Source organism: Schistocerca gregaria, chromosome 5, assembly GCF_023897955.1.
Source record: "Schistocerca gregaria isolate iqSchGreg1 chromosome 5, iqSchGreg1.2, whole genome shotgun sequence".
Taxonomy (NCBI): domain Eukaryota; kingdom Metazoa; phylum Arthropoda; class Insecta; order Orthoptera; family Acrididae; genus Schistocerca; species Schistocerca gregaria.
Genome location: NC_064924.1, coordinates 235,449,956 through 235,475,856, shown reverse-complemented (window position 1 = coordinate 235,475,856; position 25,901 = coordinate 235,449,956). Strand labels below are relative to the sequence as shown.

Sequence of the window (25,901 nt, the reverse complement as noted above, 5' to 3'; positions counted from 1 at the left end):
TGCTACACCAGGAGGAAATGCAGATGATGAACGGGTATTCATTGGACAAATATATTATACTAGAACCGCCATGTGATTACATTTTCACGCAGTTTGGGGACATAGATCCTGAGAAATCAGTACCCAGAACAACCACCTCTGGCTGTAATAACGGCCTTCATACTCCTGGGTATTGAGTCAAACAGAGCTTGGATGGCGTGTAAAGGTACAGCTCCCCATGCAACTTCAACACGATACCACAGTTCATCAAGAGTAGTCACTGGCGTATTGGGACGGCCCAGTTGCTCAGCCACCATTGACAAGACGTTTTCAATTGGTGAGAGATCTGGAGAATGTGCTGAGCAGGGCTGCAGTCGAACATTTTCTGTATCCATAATGGCCCGTACAGGATCTGCAACATGCAGTAGTGCGTTATCCTACTGAAATGTAGGGTTTCGCAGGGATCGAACGATGGGTAGAGCCACGGGTCGTAACACATCTGAAATGTAGCGTCCATTGTTCAAAGTGCCGCCAATGAGGTGACCGAGACGTGTAAGTAATGGCACCCCATACCATCACTCCGGATGATACGACGGTATGGCGATGACGAATACACGCTTCCAATGTGCGTTCACCGCGATGTCGCCAAACACGGATGCGACCATCATCCTTACGTTTTGCCATTCGTGCTCTCAGGTTCGTCGTTGAGTACACCATCGCAGGCGCTCCTGTCTGTCATGCAGTGTCAAGGGTAGCCACAGCCAAAGTCTCAAAACTGACAGTCCATGCTGCTGAAAACGTCGTCGAACTGTTCGTGCAGATGGTTGTTGTCTTGCAAACGTCCCTATCTGTTGACTCAGGGATCGAGACGTGGCTGCACGATCCGTTACAGCCATGCGGTTGAGATGCCTGTCATCTCGACTGCTAGTGATACGAGGCTGTTGGTATCCTGCACGGCGTTTCGTATTACCCTCCTAAACCTACCTATTCTATATTCTGCTAACAGTCATTGTACGTCGACCAACGCGAGCAGCAATGTCGCGATACAATAAACCGCAATCGCGATAGGCTACAATCCGACCTTTATCAAAGTCGGAAACGTGATGGTTCGCATTTCTCCTCCTTATACGAGGCATCACAACAAAGTTTAACCAGGCAACGCCGGTCAACTGCTGTTTGTGTATGAGAAATCGGTTGGAAACTTTCCTCATGTCAGCACGTTGTAGGTGTAGCCACCGGCGCCAACCTCGAGTGAATGCTCTGAAACGCTAATCATTTGCATATCACAGCATCTTCTTCCTGTCGGTTAAATGTCGCGTCTGTAGCACGTCATCTTCGTGATGTAGCAATTTTAATGGCCAGTAGTGTAAATTTCGCGTGAAATGTCAATGCCAAGGAGCATAGTTTGATGGAACTTGGACCACACATAGAACTGGTATAATATGGTACAGAGGGTAACTGAAAGAAATTAGCAATTAGACGAACAGAAATGACTTATTCAGAGGCAGTAATTACACTAAACTCACAGCAATTCATGATGGTACCTGTGCATTAGAAAGGAGGAACCTGGTTGTTAATAGCGAATAGGATCACCACAGACGGAAATGCATCTTCTGCAATGTACTCCCATGCGGTAGGAGGACTGGTAAGGAGTTCGTGTGATAGGGTGTTCCATTCCTCCATCAGTGCAGTTGAAAATTTCTGCTTGGCTGTTGGTGCATGTGGACGAGCTGCGATACGTCTCACCAACACACCCCGCACGTACTCGACGGGATTTATGTCGTGGTTAGGGGGGGGGGGGGGGGGCAGGCCAGTCCATTCGCCGAGTATCCTCTCTATCGTAGAGCTCCTCCATTTGCGCAGTTGGATGCGATGGTGAATTATCATCCATAAAAATCAAACCAGGGCTGAATGCTCCCCAGAAAAAACGCATACCGGGAAGGAGAATAGTGTGACAATAACGGCGACTGGTGAGTGTCCCGTATTCGAAGATTCGGTGGTCGGTACGCCCATGCAAGATTATGTACTCCACATCATAACACATGGACCACCCAGACGATCACGTTCGACAATGTTCCTAGGTGCATTACGTGTTCTCATCTCTTTCCATATCAGGGTACGTCCAGCATTGTCGAACATGTTAGTTTTTGTGGTCAACGTTTTATGGTGCATAGACAAAAAAAGTTTTACATCACCTCGGTTCCGAAAGTTCCAGAACCTGTATAGAAAACTGGAATAGAGATCAACATAAACATGATTTCCACCCTTTTTATTACTCAGGAAAACCACACATTGCATGTTGTACCACCACACAGCGAGACCTTCAGAGGAGGTGGTCCTGATTGCTGTACATATGGTATCTCTAATACCAGTAGCAAGTCCTCCTGCATTGATGCATGCCTGTATTCGTTGTGGCATAGTATCCACAAGTTTATCAACCCACTGCTTGTCCACGTTGTCCCACTCCTCAACGGCGAACCGGCGTAGGTCCTTCAGAGCGGTTGGTGTGCACGTCACCCATAAACAGCCATTTTCAATCTATCCTGGGCACGTACGATAGGGTTCATGTCTGGAGAATATGCTGGCCACTCTAGTCGAACGATGTCGTTATCCTGAAGGAAGTCATTCATAAGATGTGCACGATGGGGCGCGGACTGTCATCCATGAAGACGAGTGCCTCGCCAATGTGCCGCCGATTTGCTGTCGGAGGTCGGCATTCACGTATCGTACAGCCGTTACGGCGCCTTCCATGATCACCAGCGGTGTACGTCGGACCCACATAATGCCACCCCAAAATCAGGGAACTTTATCCTTGCTACACTCGCTGTACAGTGTGTCTAAGGCGGTCAGCCTGACCGGATTGCCCCCAAACACATCTCCGACGATTATCTAGTTGCAGGCATATGCGGCACTCATCGGTGAAAAGAACGTGATGCCAACCCTGAGCAGTCTATTCGGCATGTTGTTGGACTAATTTGTACCGCGCTGCATGGTGGAGTGGTTGCAAATATGGACCTCACCATGGACTTCGAGAGTGAGGTTGTACATTACGCAGCCTATTGTGCACTGTCTGAGTCGTAACACGGCGTCCTGTAGCTACACGAAACGCGTTATTCAACATGGTGGCGTTGCTCTCAGGTTTCCTCCGAGCCATAATCCGTAGGTAGCGGTCATCCACTGCAGTAGTAGCCCTTGGGCGGCCTGAGCGAGGCATCTCATCGGCAGTTCCTGTCTCTCTGTATCTCCTCCATGCTCGAACAACATTGCTTTGGTTCACTCCGAGACGCCTGGATATTTCCCTTGTTGAGAGCACTTCCTGGCACAAAGTAACAGTGCGGACGCGGTCGAACGGCGGTATTGAACTACAGAAAACACGAGCCGTGTACATCCCTCCTTCCTGGTGGAATGACTGGAACTCATCGGCTGTCAACCTCCCCCCCCCCCCCCCCTCCCCCAGTCTGATAGCTGCTGCTCATGCATGGCTGCTTACATCTTCGCGCGGGTTTAGTGAGATCTCTGAACAGTCAAAGGGATGTGTCTGTTATACAATATGCACAGTCAACGTCTGCCTCCAGGAGTTCTGGGAACTGGGGTAGTGCAAAACTTTTTTTGAGGTGTGTAATTGCCCCATTTCTATTCGCTCCGTTCTGTGCTTCCTCCAATTACCTTCTTTAAGATACTGTAGCAGAGCTTTCCATGTATCGTCCAAGTTTCATCGAGCTATGTTACTTAGCAATGATATATCATGTGAATGGTTCTTAAGTTTAGCACACAAGTGTAAAAATCGTTTTTCTATTGCCTTGCCTTCTCTAGTTCTGTCACTTATTTCAAACTGAAAATAATGTACAAAACATAAGTGAAAATATTCTGGAGAGCAGCTGCATTATCAGTAATCCAGGGCGACGTTAAGGTCAACAGAGGTGTGCGACAAGGGTGTTGGCTTCGTTGTGGAAGTTAAACATGGTGTCATTAATGCTGAGACACACACATGCATAATACTTTATTCCTTGCCAATGATCATACGATTACTTAGAAGTCAGAAAATTACTTCTGTTTTGCAGTACATCGTCTAAATCAAATATGTAAGGATTAGCATCTAAATTTTTCAGTAAAGAAAAGGGAAAAGAAACGAAACTACTCGCCTTCAAAGGAAAATTTACATTTCGATCCAAAATATTACTAGAAGAACAAGCAGTAGAAAATGTGTCACATTTTCCTCTGTTACGCTGCGACATTAGCTATGAATATGAAGAATGTGTCTTCAGAGATCAAACACAAAACAATATTATAATCAAAGAATTTAATGTAGAATGTATAAATGAAAAAAATAGAGGAACGATGAATAAAGTGGAAATAAAGTATCAACAGAAAGGGGAAGGCAGCATCGTTAAACAAGTAGTCAATTATAAACCACCCAATAGCCTCCCCCCTCCAACCCCTCTCCCCCAAACCATTCCCCCAAATTTCTTTAAAAAATCGAACTTACACGTGTAAATCTGATCCAAAGGCTTGAATCCTTCGCAAACGAGTTAGTGCGTTACATTGTTTGAGGTAAACGTGTAACATCTTTACGGTTACCGAAGCAAAACCCTAATTAGTTTCGGACTGTAACATCTTTACGGTTACGGAAGCAAAACCCTAATTAGTTTCGGACTGTTCGAGCGGATGAATACAGTATGGGTAATTTGCACGCCATGAGCTGCACTGCCTGAGGACACATACACAGTTTCTAACTTTAATACTTGAATTATTGCGGGAAACCATTAACGTAAAATTATATTTTAATGAGTAGATTGTGACAGCATTTTAAATTTTTTAATTCTGTCAGTAATTATATGATATACTGAAAATAATTCTTTTTTGGGCGCTTGAAAGCCACTACTCAGGCAACGTGCAAATGAAACAGGATGATCGTTTTAGTCTTTTATTAATATAGACAGAAGGGAGGGAAGGAGGGAGAGAGAGAGAGAGAGAGAGAGAGAGAGAGAGAGAGAGAGAGAAATGTAGGGCGACCGGGAAACAGGTAGCTTCAGTGGAGACGGGACAGATTGTAAGCCTGCTCCGTGAAGTGGTGAAGAAGAAGAAGAAGAAGAAGTGAAATATCTGATCCAAAATGATTTCAGCTAAAACAAATGCCAGTCCATTTGAGACATAATATAATATTACGACATTTTAACTTTAAAAATTGATTTTTTTCAAAAATAATTTATAGAGTTGGAACCGAACGATGTACTCGATATTCGCCAGTCGTTTGTTTACGATGGAGGATCAGCTTACTTAGTGGTAAATGTCCAGAAAGACAATACAGAATGATAAGTGTGTAGTCTTGTAACTTGATGTTTCAGTAATGAAGCAAAAGACTTATCAGCCGCCACTCGTAATATCAGTGTCGAACTTTAAGTGCGAGATAAAAACGTATCATCGCCGTGTACGTGACGTTATGTGAAGATAGGCGTCCATTTTGTTTGCTTTCGCTCCCTTTCTATAGATGGGATTTCAGCTTCAGACTTCAACATTAGTTGCACGAAGAATTTTTTCCCTTTGTCTTCAAAATACATGTGAGAACTGAGAGAGTCATCATCATCATCGTCATCATTATCTCCTAAGGATTAGCTGTCGTAATCACTTGCTCTGGTCTCTATCATCCATCCAGCCATACACCAATTCAATCTCTTAGGAGGTCCTCCTAGATCTCTCTTTCCAGTCGGCCGATAATTCAGTATTTTTTTTGGTAATCTTTTTTCTGTCATTCTATCAATATGATACCTCTTTACATTCTGTTGTGTTTTATTTTTTGTTGATAACTGAAAAGATTTTTAAATATGATCTTATTTTTTCATTGCTTTTTTTTGTTACAGCCTCTAACACATCTCATGAGCTTCATTTTTTTTTTTTTTTTTTACTGTCTATGACTCGGAAATATATATTACGGTAGGTACAGCCATATCTTTACAGAATGTCATTTGCGTTCCTTCTCTTTTTTTTGTTTGTTTTTCTCCTCCCCGAAATATGTATTAGAGTAGTGACAGCCATAATGTTATAGAATCCCATTTACGTTCCTTGCTTTTTCTTTTTGTTTGTCTTCTCAAAGCTCTTCCAGTTATTCCTCAGATAGCTTGATATTTATTAATCTTTTTGTCAATGTATTAGTCATAGTTAGAAGTAATATCGCGTTACAGGTGCGAAGTAGGATACTTATGTTAAAATTTTCTCATTTACTATTATTTTCGATCTGACTGGATTCATTCATTTGAAAGTCATTACCTTTGTCTTATTTGCAGATGTAGTTAAGTTGTAAAATATTCTGTTTTGGCTCAGTCTACATACTTCTCTTTGTAAATTATCTTCTGTTTCTTGTATAATTATCTAGTTTTGAGCATATAACATATCTAGCTTTCAGCATATAACAGAGTATTTCATGGTAGATCCTATTTTAATTCATAAGTGGATTTCATCTTTCCACTTCAAAATTAGATCGCCAGTATATAAATAAATGGGTGATAGACTGCACCCTTGTTGAACACTTTGATTTATTAAAATTTCATCTGATATTTTCGAACCTAAACTTATAACTATTTTTGTATTTATACATAAACTTAATACGATATTAATAAGATGTTTTGAAAACCTTTTGTTTCCTATATTTTCCACACAAGGTGTCTTTTTACCTTATCAAAGGCTTTCTCAAAACCGACAGATGGTAAATGCGTTTCTAAGCCAAATTCCCGACTTTTTCCCATAATTCGTCTAATTATAAATGTATTATCATTACATGAACGTTGCACTTGCGAAACTGACAATCATTCGCTGACAGGAAGAACTGAGACATACTCATGACTGCTTCGAATTCAAGTGGTAAGTCACATACACGTGCCTCTCGCAGCGGGCTGAAACGGCCTTTTCCTCGTTTTTGTGTGGCTGCGTTTACCTAAGTGGGCCGATCATCTGATAACAGCGAGGAAAGCTCTGCCACAAGTGGCAGCACGGTTATCGCTTCAAACGTTTACATCAAATAACAGTCTCTGTGGCCAAGGTTGCTAACGTACGCCTTTACCGAGGGACGCTGCTGGAGACCTGGAGATGGAAGAAATGCGCACCACCAGTATTTGGTTCGAAAAGGAAGGAGAAGTCCGTGATTACTAGCTTTTGTGCATTACATACCTCTCCTCAATATCTCATGGACTGAGGATAAATGATACTTTTAACAATGAACCTTACGTTGAATGGAAACGTTAAATAAACAGTGTGTCCTCCTTGGTGGTATTCGTCAGCAGTAGACTATGTGCCGACAGCGGCATTCACCCACTCCTTTTTCTCATTATTATGCTACACCAACAAGACAGCAACCTATATACACACTCATTGCACAGTACTTACACTCATCAGATACAACCCTCTCACGACGAATGACGACCTTACAAGTACGGACGAAAAAAACGCTTTCCCGTTACTTCGGTGAATCTCTCCCAGCCGACTGTCTCGTATGACTCTTCTTTTTTACACATCAGACTTTGCGGACTCGAGCGTTATTCTAACTCAGCCATTCATTTTGGATGGAAAACCCATGCAACGAAGAAGAAAAATAAAACTGTTTACAATCTAAAAGTCAGTACGGAAGTCACGTGGCTCTACTAGGCATCGACGCATTACCGAATGTAAGCCCTTGTCTGATGTATTGAATTACAACTTCCGGATATCTAAACTAACAGTTGCCTACTTACAAATCCACATGGTGGTACAGAAATCAGGGTACGCTGTAGCGTTCAGTGTATACACAAGGAAAAATCTAATCTCACCGCCTCGGCTACGCAGTAGATTATTGTTTCGAGGCTGAGTTTATCTGTCGGAACTGGCGGGAAATCGAACGTAGCAAATCAGTAGCGCCATCTCTCGGTACTCACGAAGCTATCCAGATGATTGAACAGACGCCTGTCTAGTTACTCGCCGGACGTCTCGTGGTCGGAACTCATACTGTCTCCTTACTCACCACACGACACCGCTGTTTGCGTAATAGCATGCATAAATGTAACAGGGCACAAAGAACGCTCCACTGAACAATTTGAGGTAGCGAACCTGGGTTCGCAGAAGCCACTTAAGAAGATACGGTAGTAACCTTGTCTACCGCATTACTGTTTTCCAGCTTATTTACAACTAACATGCGTACAAGTTTAAACGTATTGTGCTGTTTATTTACATATACACTCTTTAATTCCTGCAAGGAAACAAGTAGGAAGAGCCTTACTACTATGAAGTCACGATCCAGGTTTTGTTTACTTTACTTTACTTTTCATTAGGTGTCTCTGTTGTATCGTATTTATATTGTCCCATGACAGAACATGCTATGAATGAACGAGAGACCCATTAATTACTCAGTGCTATTAGAGACGAATAGTATAATACAATGGAGCAGTACCAGTGCAGTTCGCAGAATTCACTGACATGAATCTTGTGTATGGGGAAGAACGCTGCAATCTCTCGCTGCTGAAAGCCTGTACAGGGAACGATTTCGTAACTGGCGTCACCCATCAGGACGAAAGTTTATTTCTCTCCATCGACGAATGCGGGAGACTGGTTTATAGGAAAGAAGAAACAAGGGACCTGGCAACATGAGGGCCACTCGCACGCCCGATATTGAAGAAGAGGTGCTGGAACGTGTTGCAGCGGATCTCACTACAAGTACTCGTCGTATTGCACGTGAAATGGACGGTGTAACCCATAACTAAGGCGCAGCGAGTGTACCGCACGAACAGCAATAACACAACGTGTCCAAGCAATGCTTGTGACTGACTTTGGACAAATTGTCGCATTGTTTGAGTGGCTACTCCACCAATAGATTTATCGACCAGATTTCCTGCAAATCGTGCTGTTTGCTGACTAGGCGTCATTTTATTGTGATGGTATTTCGAACAGCAGGAACAGCGGTGTGTGGGATGAGGAAAACCCTCACGCTGTAGCAGTCACATCATCTAGTTCATTTAGCTGTGAATATCTGGGCCGGCATTGTAGGCGACAATCTCATTGTGCCATATCTTCTACCTGACCGTCTAAATGGCCATATGTACTTGATGTTCGTGCAAAGATTTCTACCTGAGTACTTGGCTGTTCTGAGAGGATGTGGGCACCACATGGCGGTATTCAGTGTGGACGTCCTTAACCGTCTCGGTGCTATATTTTATGGTCATTGGATTGGAAGGAGAGGTCCTATTCCATCAACTCCGAGGTCATCTGATCCGAATTCCCTTGATTATTTGCTATGGGAATATCTAAAGTCATTTGTAAGGAGACACCAGTGTACACCGTGATAGAATAATTGCCAGAATTGTAGCTTCCTGTGATGTGATTCGAAACGCACCAGGGATATTTGTCAGGGTGCGTAAGAAACTTGTTCGCCGATGTCATGCTTGCATTGAGGTTGATGGCCGTCAGTTTCAGCACATTTTGTACGATACAGTGCAAATGGTACGTTCATTTTATCAGTGATGAAATTTACAGTTACTGTAAATAATGTAAATAAAAAAGTATTCAGAAATGTGATTTCATTCCTGATTTCCTGAAGCTGGCTTCTCCGACCCCAGGTTCCTTACATCAAACTGTCCAGTGGAACATCCTCTGTGTCCTGTTAAATTTTTGCACACTCTTACGAAAACACCTTGTATATACGAGGAATTGCTGGAAAGTAATGCTTCCGAATGTTTTAATGATAAAACTCTTAAAGCTCTTTAAGCAAAACAAAAGTTATTAACATTATATATCTTTATTCATCATGTCTACAAATTTGTAGCCCTTTCCCGCTAGAGGGCTCCTAGAAACAGCTTGTAACATGGCCGTGTGTAACGTAACGGTGTCGGTACGTGAGAAGCACCGTGCTACAGTTGAGTTTCGAATTAGAATTTTTTCACATATGGAGAACCTTCTTCTTCAATATTACAATGCCAGACTACACACGAGCGCTGCGATATTTGCAACTATTCGACGCCTTGGGTTCACTGTCACTGATCATCCTCTATACAGTCCCGACTTGGCCACGTCAATCATTGATCTGTTTCCAAAACTTAATGAACTCCTTCGAGGACTTTACTTTGATAGTGATGTAGCGGTGCAAGCAGAGGTCAGGCTGAGGCTCCGTTAACGAAGTCACGCATTCTACAGTGACAGTATCAACAAAGTGACCTCTCATGTCAAGTGAAATGTGTGGCAAGGGTTATTGTATCAACCAACTGGTCTCTCATTGGGAGAAATTTTGTGCGTCGCCAGGGTGCCTATGTTGAGAAATAAATACGTACATATGAAGAATAAGGATTCCGAGAATTAATAACGCTTCTTTTATTTATAAAGGGTTCACAGTTTTCACATAAAAAATTCTGAGGTATCACTTTTCAGCACCTCCTCCCACATAATTATATAAACATACACTAGGCTTGACGATTTTCGTTTGGGACGTTTTGTCCCAGAAATGAATTAAAAATAGATACCGCCTCTCGGATCTGAGCAAGGTGCTCAGGAGTTTACACTGACTGTAAGGCAAATTTCGGGCATAGATATCCCTTTCCAAAATAATTCAAATTGGATATTGAATTTCGGTATTAATCCGCACGAGAGGAAAGCTGGGAACGATAAACAAGGTATAAGGTAGCGCCTCTTCCGGATTAAGCAAGCACGAACTTGTTTCGAATCGTCGCAGATGTAGCGCCTCATGCGGCAAAAATATGAATTTAATGTGCTCTGTGAAAAGAAGCAATACCTTTGAATGCAGCGAGTCGTAATACAGTATGTGTCGGACGGATTTTTCGGAATCTGTAGGGATTTTCGAGGTGGTGGTTAGGTTGGGATCTAAGAGCGCAGTTTAAATTTATATGCACATCCCGCTATATATCACGTCGTAAAGATTTATATTTCATTGTGGTTCCGATTATTTTCCTACTACTAACATCACATTGTCGTTTATCGAACACAATTCTGTCTTTGCTTCCGCCTTCTTATGCAATCAATCAACATCTCTCGTTGGCATATACTAGCCATTGTTTCGTATAATTTTCTTAAAGGTAATTTTATACCTGCAGAATGGTAAGTTTCATGATTAATGATGTCTACAGTCTTGTCTCAATTTCAGTATCATAGATACGAACGCCTTTTAATCGTTTCTAGGCGTCTCCTAAAGTTGAGATTCTCTCTCTCCTAATACCAGTGCTTTTCATCCGATATTTGAATCAAAAGACCTTGTACCTACAGTGAGTCCGTCCACAAAGTCCGCTCTGCCTTCAGAAACAGAGAAAGAACATTGTAAAACCATTGTTGCTGAGACGTTCTACATGTTTCAGTCTTAATTTCAAGAAAGAAAAAGGACCGTGGTGATGACTGACCGTGGGCGTGGGTAGAAATACGTCATCGTGGTAGAGGAAAGTGCCGTTGAGCAGCTCCTGCTTGGTGACGGAGTCGGAAGTCGAGTCGGCGCTCTCGCTGCTATGCGAAGACGAGGACGGCGATTCCTGAATGGGCAGCTCCAGGGAACCGCTGGGTCCGCACAGCCGGCAGCACCACATCTCGCGCGCGCCGCCGTCGCCGCCGACGTCCTACTGGCTGCGCGACTAATGACCACCTTACAACAGACTGCCATGACAGCCGGCAACGCTCGCCGATAAGACGAATAAGCAGAGGCGGCTCCGATACCGCCAGACGTCTCTTCCGTCGGTGTGAGCGTGACGTCACACAGGTACGTCGGCCACCCGTCACGTATCTATCTGACCGTGCCTCCTACGCCAAACGATCGCGCTGTTTCCGCAAGACGGTTCATTGCTCGACAAAGCTTGTACTTAACGCGACTCCAGGCCCAGTGAACGTCTCTTCCCGCTAATAGCGTTTCTCACTTACAAGGGAACCTCCCCATCGCACCCCCCACCCTCAAATTTAGTTATAAGTTGGCACAGTGGATAGGCCTTGAAAAACTGAACACTGATCGATCGAGAAAACAGGAAGAAGTTGTGTGGAATTTGAAAAGTACGGCTAGTGCTCGCGTCCGGGATAACGCGCCGCTGGCAGGCCGAAATATTCTAAGTCCGAATCAAGGTCACGCGTGTTCGGACTTGTATATAAGCGAGTGAGCGCCGCGCAGCGGCTAAGTCGCGCTGCTGCTGCTGCACAGGCAACTGCATTGAACGCTGCCAAGATGCCGTACAGAAGATACCGCCGCCGTTCTAAACAAACAGTCTACAAGACCATCGAGAACATCGAATTTGCTACAACAGCTGGAGACAAGAAGAATCGTATTCCAGTCAAGTCGGTCGCTGCTCAAGCCCTGCTGGACGGCCCTTCTGTTTTCTGCAGTTGTAGACTTAATTTTAGTTTAGATATAAATGATTCATTTGGTCATGGTAACGGATGGTTTACCGTAGCCATTGTTCGTGGGGGTACAGGAGTACCAAATGTTCCTGGACTTGAAAGTTTTGTCGACAGAGACATTATTGCTTTTCGCACATACCATATGGCTGAACTGGCTAACAAACTGAATAGTCCATGCGCAAGATAGGCAATATCAAGGATAGTGTGAGCTCAGGAGCGGCGTGGTCCGGTGGTTAGTGTGAGCAGCTGCGGAACGAGAGGTCCTTGGTTCAAGTCTTTCCCCGAGTGAGAAGTTTATTTTCGCAAAGTTATGATCTGTCCGTTCGTTCATTGACGTCTCCGTTCACTGTAATAAGTTTAGTGTCTGTGTTTTGCGACCGCACAGCAAAGCAGTGCGATTAGTAGACGAAAGGACGAGGCTCTCCAATGGGAACTGAAAACATTTGATCGCAAGGTCATAGGTGAACCGATTGCTCCACAGGAAAACACGTCTGATATATTCTATTCGACACTGGTGACGGAATGTGCGTCACATGACCGGAATATGTTGTCGACCCACCTAACTTGTACACTTGGCGAATGGGTGAAAAGATTCTTCTACCTTGCCCGGTTTAGGTTTTCTTGTGGATGTGATAATCATAAATTCAATAAAATAAATTAAACTTTTCACTCGAGGGAAGACTTGAACCAAGGACTGTTCGTTCCGCAGCTGCTCACTCTAACCACGGGACTACGGCGCTCCTGAGCTGATATTATCCTTGATGTTGCCTATGTTGTGCATGGACTACTCAGTTTGTATATTTTGCTTATTTTTTTCATAGTTCCACACAACTTCTTCCTGTTATCTCGATTGATCCGTGTTCAGTTTTTCAAGGCCTATCCACTGAGCCAACTTATAACTAAATCTGAGGGGGGTGCGATGGGGAGGTTCCCCTGTTAGGGTAACGATCAGCGGTATCATTTAGAAATCAGCAAATAGTTATATGGTAACAGACACAGTAGTTTTTTAAAAAAAGGAATCATTTTCCTATCCAAGAAACAAGATTACGCATGTTGTCCAGAGCAAGGGAGAAATCAGAACTACAATGGCAGTAAAAAATTCACCATCCTCAAAGACTGTGTACAGTGGCACCATAGTATGTGTAATTTTAGTGAGAAGTTGTAGTGTTAGTGATTAATTTGTCGCTGCCATCCGCGATCAGATGGCGCTCAGGAGCCTGTAAGCATGTCATCTGTTTGTAATGCCATGCAAATATGCGGCGAAACAAAGGTAAAATAAAGGAGAAACAAACAAATTGATGGAAACATGGAGTAAAAGATACAATTAAAAACCGCAATATAGCAAAGAAAACCATGTAGATTGAAAAAAGAGATCAGAATCATGAGCTGGTGCCAAAAGACGAGGTCAAGGAGATAGTGCTGGAGCAAAATACCGAATGAAGAAACTTCAAGCACAGAGAGCAGTGAAAGAAGAAAATGAGAATAGTTGGGAAATATTCTCCCAGAAACAGAGGAAGACAGCAAGAGGAACTAAAAACTCTTGAATGTGTTGTGAAAAGTGAAAGATCTGACAGAGAAGCTATAAAAGGGATTGAAACAGATGGAGATATTACCAGGGAATGGAAGGCACCAGGGTAGTTCTGAAGAATTATTTTGAGATGTTATTGAATGGGAAAAATGAACAAGAGAGTGACACCGAAGTCACTGAAGCAGAGGAAGAATCTGAAAATGCCCTGGAACAGACGAAAGGTGGGATGGCGGCAGGAGTAGATGAGCTGACAGTGCGTATTATTAAGGCAGCTTAAATACAAGGAATACAATGACAGCATCGTTTGCTGGGGATGATATGGAAAGAGAACAAAACGCCGGATGATTGGAATAAGAGGATTATAATACCTTTGATTAAGGAAGGGAGTAAAAAGAAGTGCACCAACTATCGAAGAATCACACTGGTACTACACTGCCTTTAGATAAGGAAATAATGGAAAAGATCATAGAAAAGAGACTGAGAAAAATTGTAGAACATTAGTTTGAAGAACAGCAGCATGGGGTTCCGACAGTTAATGGAGAAGTACTAGGGTAAAGGAAAGGATCTGATAACAGTGGTGCTGGGTTTGGAAAACCATACGACAGTGTACCTAGGGGTAAAATACGGGAACGCCTAAAAAAACATAATTTTCCTGATCATTAATTAAAAAATTTGAGAAACTGTATGAAGGTTGTGAAAGCACTACACAAGTAGCAGATTGAAGATCAAAATGGTTTAAGACAAAGAAAGGTGTTCAGCAAGGCAATTAATTTTGCCTGTTATTCTTCATTACACTTGTGTACACAATTACGAAAGAAATCAAGGAAATAAAAAATGAAGACCTCATTTATTTTGCTTTTGCTCATGACATCGCTATTGGAGACAGACGGAAACGGAGGTCCAAAGGAGAATGGATTACTGGAATATAAAAATTTAAGGAATTCAAGTTGATTATAAGACCGACAGTGGCAGTAAAGGAGAGCAAAATACCCACACCTTGTATCACCGTACTGGAAGGAGAGAAGTTTCAGTTATCTGGGTAGTGTCAAATCAAGTGAAAGCAACTGCCCAGCTATAAGTTTTAAACATAGTAGCAAAAGGATCCAGCTTCTTCTACCAAGTACGAAACCTAATATGGGACAAAGGAGTCCCTTTAAGAGCTAAATAGATAATGTATAAGACCTATCTCCTGTCCATCATTATACACTCCTGGAAATTGAAATAAGAACACCGTGAATTCATTGTCGCAGGAAGGGGAAACTTTATTGACACATTCCTGGGGTCAGATACATCACATGATCACACTGACAGAACCACAGGCACATAGACACAGGCAACAGAGCATGCACAATGTCGGCACTAGTACAGTGTATATCCACCTTTCGCAGCAATGCAGGCTGCTATTCTCCCATGGAGACGATCGTAGAGATGCTGGATATAGTCCTGTGGAACGGCTTGCCATGCCATTTCCACCTGGCGCCTCAGTTGGACCAGCGTTCGTGCTGGACGTGCAGACCGCGTGAGACGACGTTTCATCCAGTCCCAAACATGCTCAATGGGGGACAGATCCGGAGATCTTGCTGGCCAGGGTAGTTGACTTACACCTTCTAGAGCACGTTGGGTGGCACGGGATACATGCGAACGTGCATTGTCCTGTTGGAACAGCAAGTTCCCTTGCCGGTCTAGGAATGGTAGAACGATGGGTTCGATGACGGTTTGGATGTACCGTGCACTATTCAGTGTCCCCTCGACGATCACCAGAGGTGTACGGCCAGTGTAGGAGATCGCTCCCCACACCATGATGCCGGATGTTGGCCCTGTGTGCCTCGGTCGTATGCAGTCCTGATTGTGGCGCTCACCTGCACGGCGCCAAACACGCATACGACCATCATTGGCACCAAGGCAGAAGCGACTCTCATCGCTGAAGACGACACGTCTCCATTCGACCCTCCATTCACGCCTGTCGCGACACCACTGGAGGCGGGCTGCACGATGTTGGGGCGTGAGCGGATGACGGCCTAACGGTGTGCGGGACCGTAGCCCAGCTTCATCGAGACGGTTGCGAATGGTCCTCGCCGATACCCCAGGAGCAACAATGTCCCTAATTTGCTGGGAAGTGGTGGTGCGGTCCCCTACGGCACTACGTAGGATCCTACGGTCTTGGCGTGCATCCGTGCGTCGCTGCGGTCCGGTCCCAGGTCGGCGGGCCCGTGCACCTTCCGCCGACCACTGGCGACAACATCGATGTACTGTGGAGACCTCACGCCCCACGTGTTGAGCAATTCGGCGGTACGTCCACCCGGCCTCCCGCATGCCCACTATACGCCCTCGCTCAAAGTCCGTCATCTGCACATACGGTTCACGTCCACGCTGTCGCGGCATGCTACCAGTGTTAAAGACTGCGATGGAGCTCGGTATGCCACGGCAAACTGGCTGACACTGACGGCGGCGGTGCACAAATGCTGCGCAGCTAGCGCCATTCGACGGCCAACACCGCGGTTCCTGGTGTGTCCGCTGTGCCGTGAGTGTGATCATTGCTTGTGCAAGCCCTCTCGCAGTGTCCGGAGCAAGTATGGTGGGTCTGACACACCGGTGTCAATGTGTTCTTTTTCCCATTTCCAGGAGTGTATATAGTCTGGAGACCCATATCATGCGCGAGGCTGCTATTACCTTATACTACAACGCTCAGGCTCCGCCATCGCTGCACACGACCGGCCCAGCCAACACGATATACCAGACTGCTAGCAACTACTTACTGCTACTGCTACACAGTTCCTACTGCAGTCAACACTGCTCTTTGGTCTCAGATTCTCTTATAGCTTATATAATGCAGGCAGCGCGTGAGCAATATATCGAAATTACATCTGCTCGAGTGCGCTAGCAACATATTCTTTAATCATGGACCTCTTACAACATATTAACGGATCTTCCTCGTATGACGCAGTCGGGGTCTTCCAGATCACGGAACACTTGCATTGGCACCAGTTTGTTCGACATCTGTAAGGTACACACTACTGTAGATTAGCTTACGCCAACTTTTGTTGTATTAGTAAAATACCCTTACCGATGCAGAGCTACGATTACAGAACGTGTCTGCTGCTTCTGTCCCACCAGGAGGTGATAAAGCATGCACCTGAAGAGGTATACTAACTCACAGTTAGATACACCCTATCTACTGTAAACTAACACCAACAGATTGCTACACAGACAGTTGAAGGAATGAGGTCTACTCTAATGGAAAGATCTTACGTAAAGCACGTCAGTGTTGTGGTGGATACTCATCAGCGCTCCTCTAGGTGAACAAACAAATACACAACAGAGGACTTTTGTCTTCACAGGTTTGTACGTGTTTTATTATCAGAACTGGGGACTTGTTGGAATATTAAAAACTACATCCCTGTTGTAGCCGTTAGTCCATAGTTGTGGTATCTGAGAGAAAACTTTTGCTCGGTAGTGCAGATGTGAAATCAGAATTAAGGGATATCACATCGATGACAATGAAATTACAGATGGAACACAAGATCGAAGTGGGAAAGGAAATCGGCCGTGCCCGTTTTCCAGGCAGTTGCCTTAGGCTACTTACATAAACCGTAGAAAACTTAAATATGAATGGGGGTGCGGTGACCTGAACCGCTCACCTCCCGATGTGGGTTCAGTATCAGAAACTGAACTAAGTTCACTTGAAAGAAATGTAGCATTCGTTGTTCCGATATCAATCTGTTACATAGCCGAAAAAAGCGGTTTCGGACTGACTCCCAAGTGACTCGATATTTCTTCAGACAAATAAATTCTTCAAGGCTGCAGGAAGAGCAGAACCCAGCACATTGTTCCCGATGGAGGGACACAGAAGCGAAAGTAGCACACGGTGTGCCTCGAGAGTGATAAGTGTGCTGCTGTCTATGATGTAGATAAACGAGCTGGTATGCAACTGTTTCACATTTGCGAGATTGTTGCCAGACGTTGCATCTATGTACAGGGAGGTCACTCGTTAAAAAAAAGTTGCGAAACAGAGGAAGCCTTAAAGACGATCAGCATGTATAATGGCAATTAATAATCGATATACGTAAAGGTGGTGTAGTGGGCGTAAATCGTAGAACAGACTTGATATCTTACGTTAAATTATCTTTCGGGCGCGCATCCGGGATATTACTAATTATATTCCGGCTGATAACCTTGAAGTCATTCTGAAGGTGAGCCACTGGAAAGGAATCGTTTAAGTATATTACCTTACCTTGTGCAGTTTTACCGAAACGGACTCCTACCGAAAACAAATACGCTCACATACTCCGCGGTGAGTTTGTTATCGCGAGCGTATGACTTCTTGAACAAAACAACAAAATGAACTTACTATGGAATCATACCAGGGAGGAAATTCTAGCTCTTCTGCTAGAAGGGAGAAATGAAAAAAGCAAGTAAATTTTGGTATCTGTTTACATAGTCAATTCATCAGACAGCTTCTGATAGCATGAGATGTTTGGATGTTTGTAAAACGGCAGAATAGAACGAGAAATCTGTGGTTTATGTTTCGTAATCTGCTATCACACAACAGAGTGCGGTTCCTATTCAATGTAGGCTGTAAGCGCATCTAGAGAGGAGGCGACCTGTGGCGCCGTTCAAATGTTCCTGACAAACGAATTGATATATCATATCTCAAGTCCTCAATTATACGTTGTATAGTATTTAACATGTTGAGCTCTCATGCGAGCTTTACAAGCTATCTTTTAATAATAACTAAAGTATCCAACAGACAATGTCAAAAAGTAGTATTTTGTAGGATATAAAATTTAAGCTTTTAGTGTAAAAAGATCGGCCTCTTTATTGCGAGATAACGGAAAAAATTAAGTTACCAAACCGTTATGCATTTCCAAGCAACGATGTCTCCGGCTATATGACAGAGAGGAGTGGAGAGATCTCGTCAGGTTACAGACTATGAATAGATAACAGGCTATTCATACTCTATTACAATCTAAATGTGGCGTTCGAATGATAATACTTTTCCACAGCTTTCCGTCTATCTTTCTATGGCGATCTAAAATGGAAATATTATTTGCTAAGCCAAAAGTTTCAAAATGGTTCAAATGGCTCTGAGCACTATGGGACTTAACATCTGAGGTCATCGGTCCCCTAGAACTTAGACCTACTTAAAGCTAACTAACCTAAGGACATCACACACATCCATACCCGAGGCAGGATTCGAACCTGCGACCGTAGCGGTCGCGCGGTTCCAGACTGAAGTGCCTAGAACCGCTCGGCCACAAAGCCGGCCTAAATTTTCACAAGTCTACCTCAAACCTATACCACGGCAAGATCATCTCACTCGCAAAATAAGAGATTTTGTATCACATTGAAAAACAAAATGGGTCGTCAAAGAAATTAGGAAAAACAGGCCTCCTAAAGGCAAAGTGCAGGTTCCCTGGTTACACAATATGTCTCTACACCAAACACCAATGAGTCCCGGTGGAGGTTCGAGCCCTCCCTCGGGTATGGGTGTGTGTGTTTGTCCTTAGGATAATTTATGTTAAGTAGTGTGTAAGCTTGTGGACTGATGACCTTAGCAGTTGAGTCGCATAAGATTTAACATTTGAACAAACACCAAAGAGTAGTGAGCCGAACCGTATGGATAGCTCGCGGTATCTCTTCCGCATGCCATCTTTGCCCCTAACGGACGGCGTGCCGTTTTGGCGAAAGAAAGTGCCAGTGTGACGGATGGGTCGGCAGGCGACGAAGCTGGAAGGGCTATGTAGGCAAGGCGTATTGTGATTTCTCTGTCGGGAGACTGGACTACGGTATTCCACTTCGGGTCGCACGTCCGACAGTAAGTTTCATCCTGGCGGCTCCGGACGACACGAGCTGACTAAAGTTATTCCTACTGTCGAAGTCCGAGATTGCGACGCCTTTGTTAAGATGGAAGCGTGGCGTCTTAGAACTATGGTGAGGAACCTTACATCTGTTGAGTGAATTTCAGGACAGTATGAGGTTCGCGAAATGTTCCTTTCCGTTGTCTTCTCCATTGTTGCCCTCTCCTTATGCGTCTTACCCGCCTTCACGGCTATTAGAACTCTAAAAATACCAGTTCTATCTTACTTCTTTCTCAAGCTCCGGTCGTGGGTACGTTCAGTGCGAGTTCAAGAGGCTTGAATTTTTTTTTTTTTTCGTCAGTCTACAGACTGGTTTGATGCGTCCCGCCACGAATTCCTTTCCTGTGCTAACCTCTTCATCTCAGAGTAGCACTTGCAACCTACGTCCTCAATTATTTGCTTGACGTATTCCAATCTCTGTCTTCCTCTACAGTTTTTGCCCTCTACAGCTCCCTCTAGTACCATGGAAGTCATTCCCTCATGTCTTAGCAGATGTCCTATCATCCTGTCCCTTCTCCTTATCAGTGTTTCCCACATATTCCTTTCCTCTCCGATTCTGTGTAGAATCTCCTCATTCCTTACCTTATCAGTCCACCTAATTTTCAACATTCGTCTATAGCACCACATCTCAAATGCTTCGATTCTCTTCTGTTCCGGTTTTCCCACAGTCCATGTTTCACTAACAGACAATGCTGTACTCCAGACGTACATCCTCAGAAATTTCTTCCTCAAATTAAGGCCGGTATTTGATATTAGTAGACTTCTCTTGGCCATAAATGCCTTTTTGCCATAGCGAGTCTGCTTTTGATGTCCTCCTTGATCCGTCCGTCATTGGTTATTTTACTGCCTAGGTAGCAGAATTCCTTAACTTCATTGACTTCGTGACCATCAATCCCGATGTTAAGTTTCTTGCTGTTCTCATTTCTACTACTTCTCATTACCTTCGTCTTTCTCCGATTTACTCTCAAACCATACTGTGTACTCATTAGACTGTTCATTCCGTTCAGCAGATCATTTAATTCTTCTTCACTTTCACTCAGGATAGCAATGTCATCAGCGAATCGTATCATTGATATCCTTTCACCTTGTATTTTAACTCCACTCCTGAACCTTTCTTTTATTTCCATCATTGCTTCCTCGATGTACAGATTGAAGAGTAGGGGCGAAAGGCTACAGCCTTGTCTTACACCCTCCTTAATACGAGAACTTCGTTCCTGATCGTCCACTCTTATTATTCCCTTTTGGTTGTTGTACATATTGTATATGACCCGTCTCTCCCTACAGCTTACCCCTAATTTTTTCAGAATCTCGAACAGCTTGCACCATTTTATATTTTCAAACGCTTGTTCCAGGTCGACAAATCCTATGAACGTGTCTTGATTTTTCTTTAGCCTTGCTTCCATTATTAGCCGTAACGTCAGAATTGCCTCTCTCGTGCCTTTACTTTTCCTAAAGCCAAACTGATCGTCACCTAGCGCATTCTCAATTCTCTTTTCCATTCTTCTGTATATTATCCTTGTAAGCAGTTTCGATGCAAGAGCTGTTCAGCTGATTGTGCGATAATTCTCGCACTTGTCATCTCTTGCCGTCTTCGGAATTGTGTGGATGATGCTTCTCCGAAAGTCAGATGGTATGTCGCCAGACTCATATATTCTACACACGAACGTGAATAGTCGTTTTGTTGCCACTTCCCCTAATGATTTTAGAAATTCTGATGGAATGTTATCTATCCCTTCTGCCTTATTTGACCTCCAAAGCTCTTTTAAATTCCGACTCTAATACTGGATCCCCTATCTCTTCTAAATCGACTCCTGTTTCTTCTTCTATCACATCCGACAAATCTTCACCCTCATAGAGGATTTCAATGTATTCTTTCCACCTATCTGCTCTCTCCTCTGCATTTGACAGTGGAATTCCCGTTGCACTCTTAATGTTACCACCGTTGCTTTTAATGTCACCAAAGGTTGTTTTGACTTTCCTGTATGCTGAGTCTGTCCTTCCGACAATCATATCTTTTTCGATGTCTTCATATTTTTCCTGCAGCCATTTCGTCTTAGCTTCCCTGCACTTCCCATTTATTTCATTCCTCAGCGACTTGTATTTGTGTATTCCCGGAACATGTTTGTACTTCCTCCTTTCATCAATCAACAGAAGTATTTCTTCTGTTACCCATGGTTTCTTCGCAGCTACCTTCTTTGTACTTATGTTTTCCTTCCCAACTTCGGTGATGCTTTGTACTTATGTTTTCCTTCCCAACTTCTGTGATGGCCATTTTTAGAGACGTCCATTCCTCTTCAACTGTGTTGCCTACTGCGCTATTCCTTATTGCTGTATCTACAGCGTTAGAGAACTTCAAACGTATCTCGTCATTCCTTAGAACTTCCGTATCCCACTTCTTAGCGTATTGATTCTTCCTGACTAATGTCTTGAACTTCAGCCTACTCTTCATCACTACTATATTGTGATCTGAGTCTATATCTGCTCCTGAGTACGCCTTACAATCCAGTATCTGATTCCGGAGTCTCTGTCTGACCATAATGTAATCTAATTGAAATCTTCCCGTATCTCCCGGCCTTTTCCAAGTATACCTCCTCCTCTTGTGATTATTGAACAGGGTATTCGCTATTACTAGCTGAAACTTGTTACAGATCTCAATTAGTCTTTCTCCTCTTTCATTCCTTGTCCCAAGCCCATATTCTCCTGTAACCTTTTCTTCTACACCTTCCCCTACAACTGCATTCCAGTCGCCCATGACTATTAGATTTTCGTCCCCCTTTACATACTGCATTACCCTTTCAATATCCTCATACACTTTCTCTATCTGTTCATCTTCAGCTTGCGACGTCGGCATGTATACCTGAACTATCCTTGTCATTGTTAGTCTGCTGTCGATTCTGATGAGAATAACCCGGTCACTGAACTGTTCACAGTAACACACCCTCTGCCCTACCCTCCTATTCATAACGAATCCTACACCTGTTATAGCATTTTCTGCTGCTGTTGATATTACCCGATACTCATCTGACCAGAAATCCTTGTCTTCCTTCCACTTCACTTCACTGACCCCTACTATATCTAGATTGAGCCTTTGCATTTCCCTTTTCAGATTTTCTAGTTTCCCTACCACGTTCAAGCTTCTGACATTCCACGCCCCGACTCGTAGAACGTTATCCTTTCGTTGACTGTTCGATCTTTTTCTCATGGTAACCTCCCCCTTGGCAGTCCCCTCCCGGAGATCCGAATGGGGGACTATTCCGGAAACTTTTGCCAATGGAGAGATCATCATGACACTTCTTCAACTACAGGCCACATGTCCTGTGGATACACGTTACGTGCCTTTAATGCAGTGGTTTCCATTGCCTTCTGCATCCTCATGTCGTTGATCATTGCTGATTCTTCCGCCTTTAGGAGCAATTTGCCACCCCTAGGACAAGAGAGTGCTCAGAACCTCTATCCGCTCCTCCGCCCTCTTTGACAAGGCCGTTGGCAGAATGAGGCTGACTTCTTATGAAGGAAGTCTTCGGCCGCCAATGCTGATTATTTATCAAAATTTAGGCAGTGGCGGGGATCGAACCTAGGACCGAAGACGTTTGGATTATGAATCAAACACGCTACCCCGCTTTTTTTTTAAATCTCATTTTAATTGTTTTCGTTCGTTGTATTTGCTAGGTGCGGACGTCGCGAGACATCCATTTATGTTCGTTGTTGCTCGATTAACTCAGTTTTTTTTTTTTTTTTTTATTACGGAGGGCAGACAACCCTCTGACCGAATACGCTGAGCTACCGTGCCGGCGTCAAAGACGCTACCCCTAGACCACGGGTAAGTTTTTTATCCTAGACCACGGCTACGTATTTGTACCACCTGCTTATTGTGCCACCAGTAAATCTGTGATTATCGTAGATTAAGACATACTGTGTTTTCACCTTCTTATATAGGCTATGTTTTTGTGGACTTTGGTTTAAGTTACCTTATTTATTGCTGTGAATGGCTTTGATGTTTGATAGATAACTTCTTAATTCTGAGAGAAAAGGATTTTTGCCAGTTGCTTAGTATTTAATATACTGTGTGCAAATGTAATCAAAGTTCGTTTGCCAGTCGTGGCATCCATTCAAATCTTGCTGATTTTCCATCCCGCGTGATTGACCCTTTCTACCGTTACGGCATTGGGCGTTGTTTTCATACCGAACTGCGAGTGGTGGGCGAATCTTCTTATCTCTTTGTTGAGATTTTGGTGTGTGTTCAGCAATAGAGCCCTTCTTCCTATTAATATTGGAGGGCTTGATTTCTGTCCTGTTGGGGAACCAAATGTAAATTTTAAGGTCATTGTTTCAGTAAGCTTTCATTCTTTGATGAATGGTGTTGGGAAACATTATGTGATATCAAGCAAATTGTAAATTAGTAAACAGACTGCCAGAAAATACTATAAGACGAACTGTTAAATTATTTGTCACACAAATTCTTCTTGTTGTAGATGTCGTGTTGAAGCATACTGCATTAAATATTTACATCGTTCTCCTGTCACATACGCTTGTACAAAAAATTTTTGGTGTCCTAATAATTACATCGTATCTCATTATAAGAACTGAAGCTTAGTGATATGTGATTAATTGTGAAGGAACTGCAACAAAATTTTTTTGCCCCTGTGGTGTAAGTTGTTGAAAGTATTGCTTCCATAACTGTGACAGTTAAGTGCAACGCTCATTGGTTGTCTTTGAACACAGATATTTTCATAACCACATACAATACTTTGGGTTTCCTATGTTTTTAACAGTACAATGTGGGTCAGTATGACAGTGTAATAAAGTCTTGTTGAATGCAAAGTAAACACAGATGTCCCTTGAGATTTGTTGTTATTGTTCTTAACGTGCTTTGATTAATTGTTGAAATCTTAGAAGTAAATCTTTCTTAACTGGTGTGATTTATATTCTAAGCATACGTTGTCCAATCATTATTTTGCTTACGAGTGATTTTCAACCCTTACTTGGGTCAAGTCTCCCCCCCCCCCCCCCCCCTCCTAGAATACCTCAGACAGTAGCTGTGTACCAAGTAGAATTCAGTATAAGAACGTTTATTTACGCACATGAGACAGCATTTGCTACCCAAGCTAAGACTTTGGAAGAATTGGAAAAAAGCTGTTAACAGGGCTTAGGGACCTCGAAAATTACTGCTGCCTGACCTGCCAGGAGCACCAAAATCTGAGCACACCAACTGAGAAACAGAAAATGCAATAGAAAACTGAATATAACACGGAAAATGTCGGCTGCTGTCTCACTGTTACACACCAGTGTAGCCGCGCTTAAAACTGGCCACAAAAGTTAAAGTGGTTTCGCGGAACGACATAACGCGCAAGTCAATTAGTGGTACCTGCGGTGTTCCCGGTATAGCAGCCCTGCTCTGTGCTTCTCCACACCATTATACGCAGAAACCAATAGGAGGAATTTTGCTACAATTCTCTGAACGAGAGCCGGCCCCGGTGGTCTAGCGGTTCTAGGCGCGCAGTCCGGAACCGCGTGACTGCTACTGTCGCAGGTTCGAATCCTGCCTCGGGCATGGATATGTGTGATGTCCTTAGGTTAGTTAGATTTAAGTAGTTCTAAGTTCTAGGGGACTGATGACCACAGATGTTGAGTCCCATAGTGCTGAGGGCCATTTGAACCATTTATCTGAACGAGAGTGGGAGCACTGTAAAAGGATGTCTGTGACCAACTGCGTCCAACATGTTACATCCATTAAGAAAGCAGCTCGGCGAAGCGTATGACAGTGGTCGAAAAGTAGTACGAGACACATTCAATAAGTACAGCGACATACTCTTTTCCCTGAGAGCAAGTTGATTTTACATAGGATTTCAATGTTGTTGTTGTTGTCTTCAGTTCAGAGACTGGTTTGATGCAGCTCTCCATGCAACTCTATCCTGTGCAAGCTTCTTCATCTCCCAGTACCTACTGCAGCCTACATCCTTCTCAATCTACTTGATGTATTCATCTCTTGGTCTCCCTCTACGATTTTTACCCTCCACGCTGCCCTCCAATAGTAAACTGGTGATCCCTTGATGCCTCAGAACTTGTCCGGCCAACCGATCCCTTCTTCTAGTCAAGGTGTGACAGAAATTTCTCTTCTCGTGATTGTATTCAATACCTCCTCATTAGTTATGTGATCTATCCATCTAATCTTAAGCATTCTTCTGTGGCACCACATTTCA

At 43.6% G+C, this 25,901-nt stretch overlaps 1 protein-coding gene across 6 annotated transcripts in view; it reads right to left on the bottom strand.

Moving 5' to 3' along the window:
* The window catches only part of LOC126272075 (high affinity cAMP-specific and IBMX-insensitive 3',5'-cyclic phosphodiesterase 8), a 1,931,196-nt gene that overhangs the window by 574,132 nt on the left and 1,331,163 nt on the right, over positions 1 to 25,901 (bottom strand). The window contains exon 1 of one of the 6 annotated variants that reach the window (XM_049974626.1): positions 11,340 to 11,590. The exons of the other annotated variants lie outside the window; for them this stretch is intronic. Within the exon in view, the coding sequence (XP_049830583.1) occupies positions 11,340 to 11,519 (180 nt within the window). The 5' untranslated portion in view covers positions 11,520 to 11,590. Of the gene's footprint in view, positions 1 to 11,339; positions 11,591 to 25,901 lie in introns of those variants that run through there. 6 annotated transcript variants of the gene reach the window in all.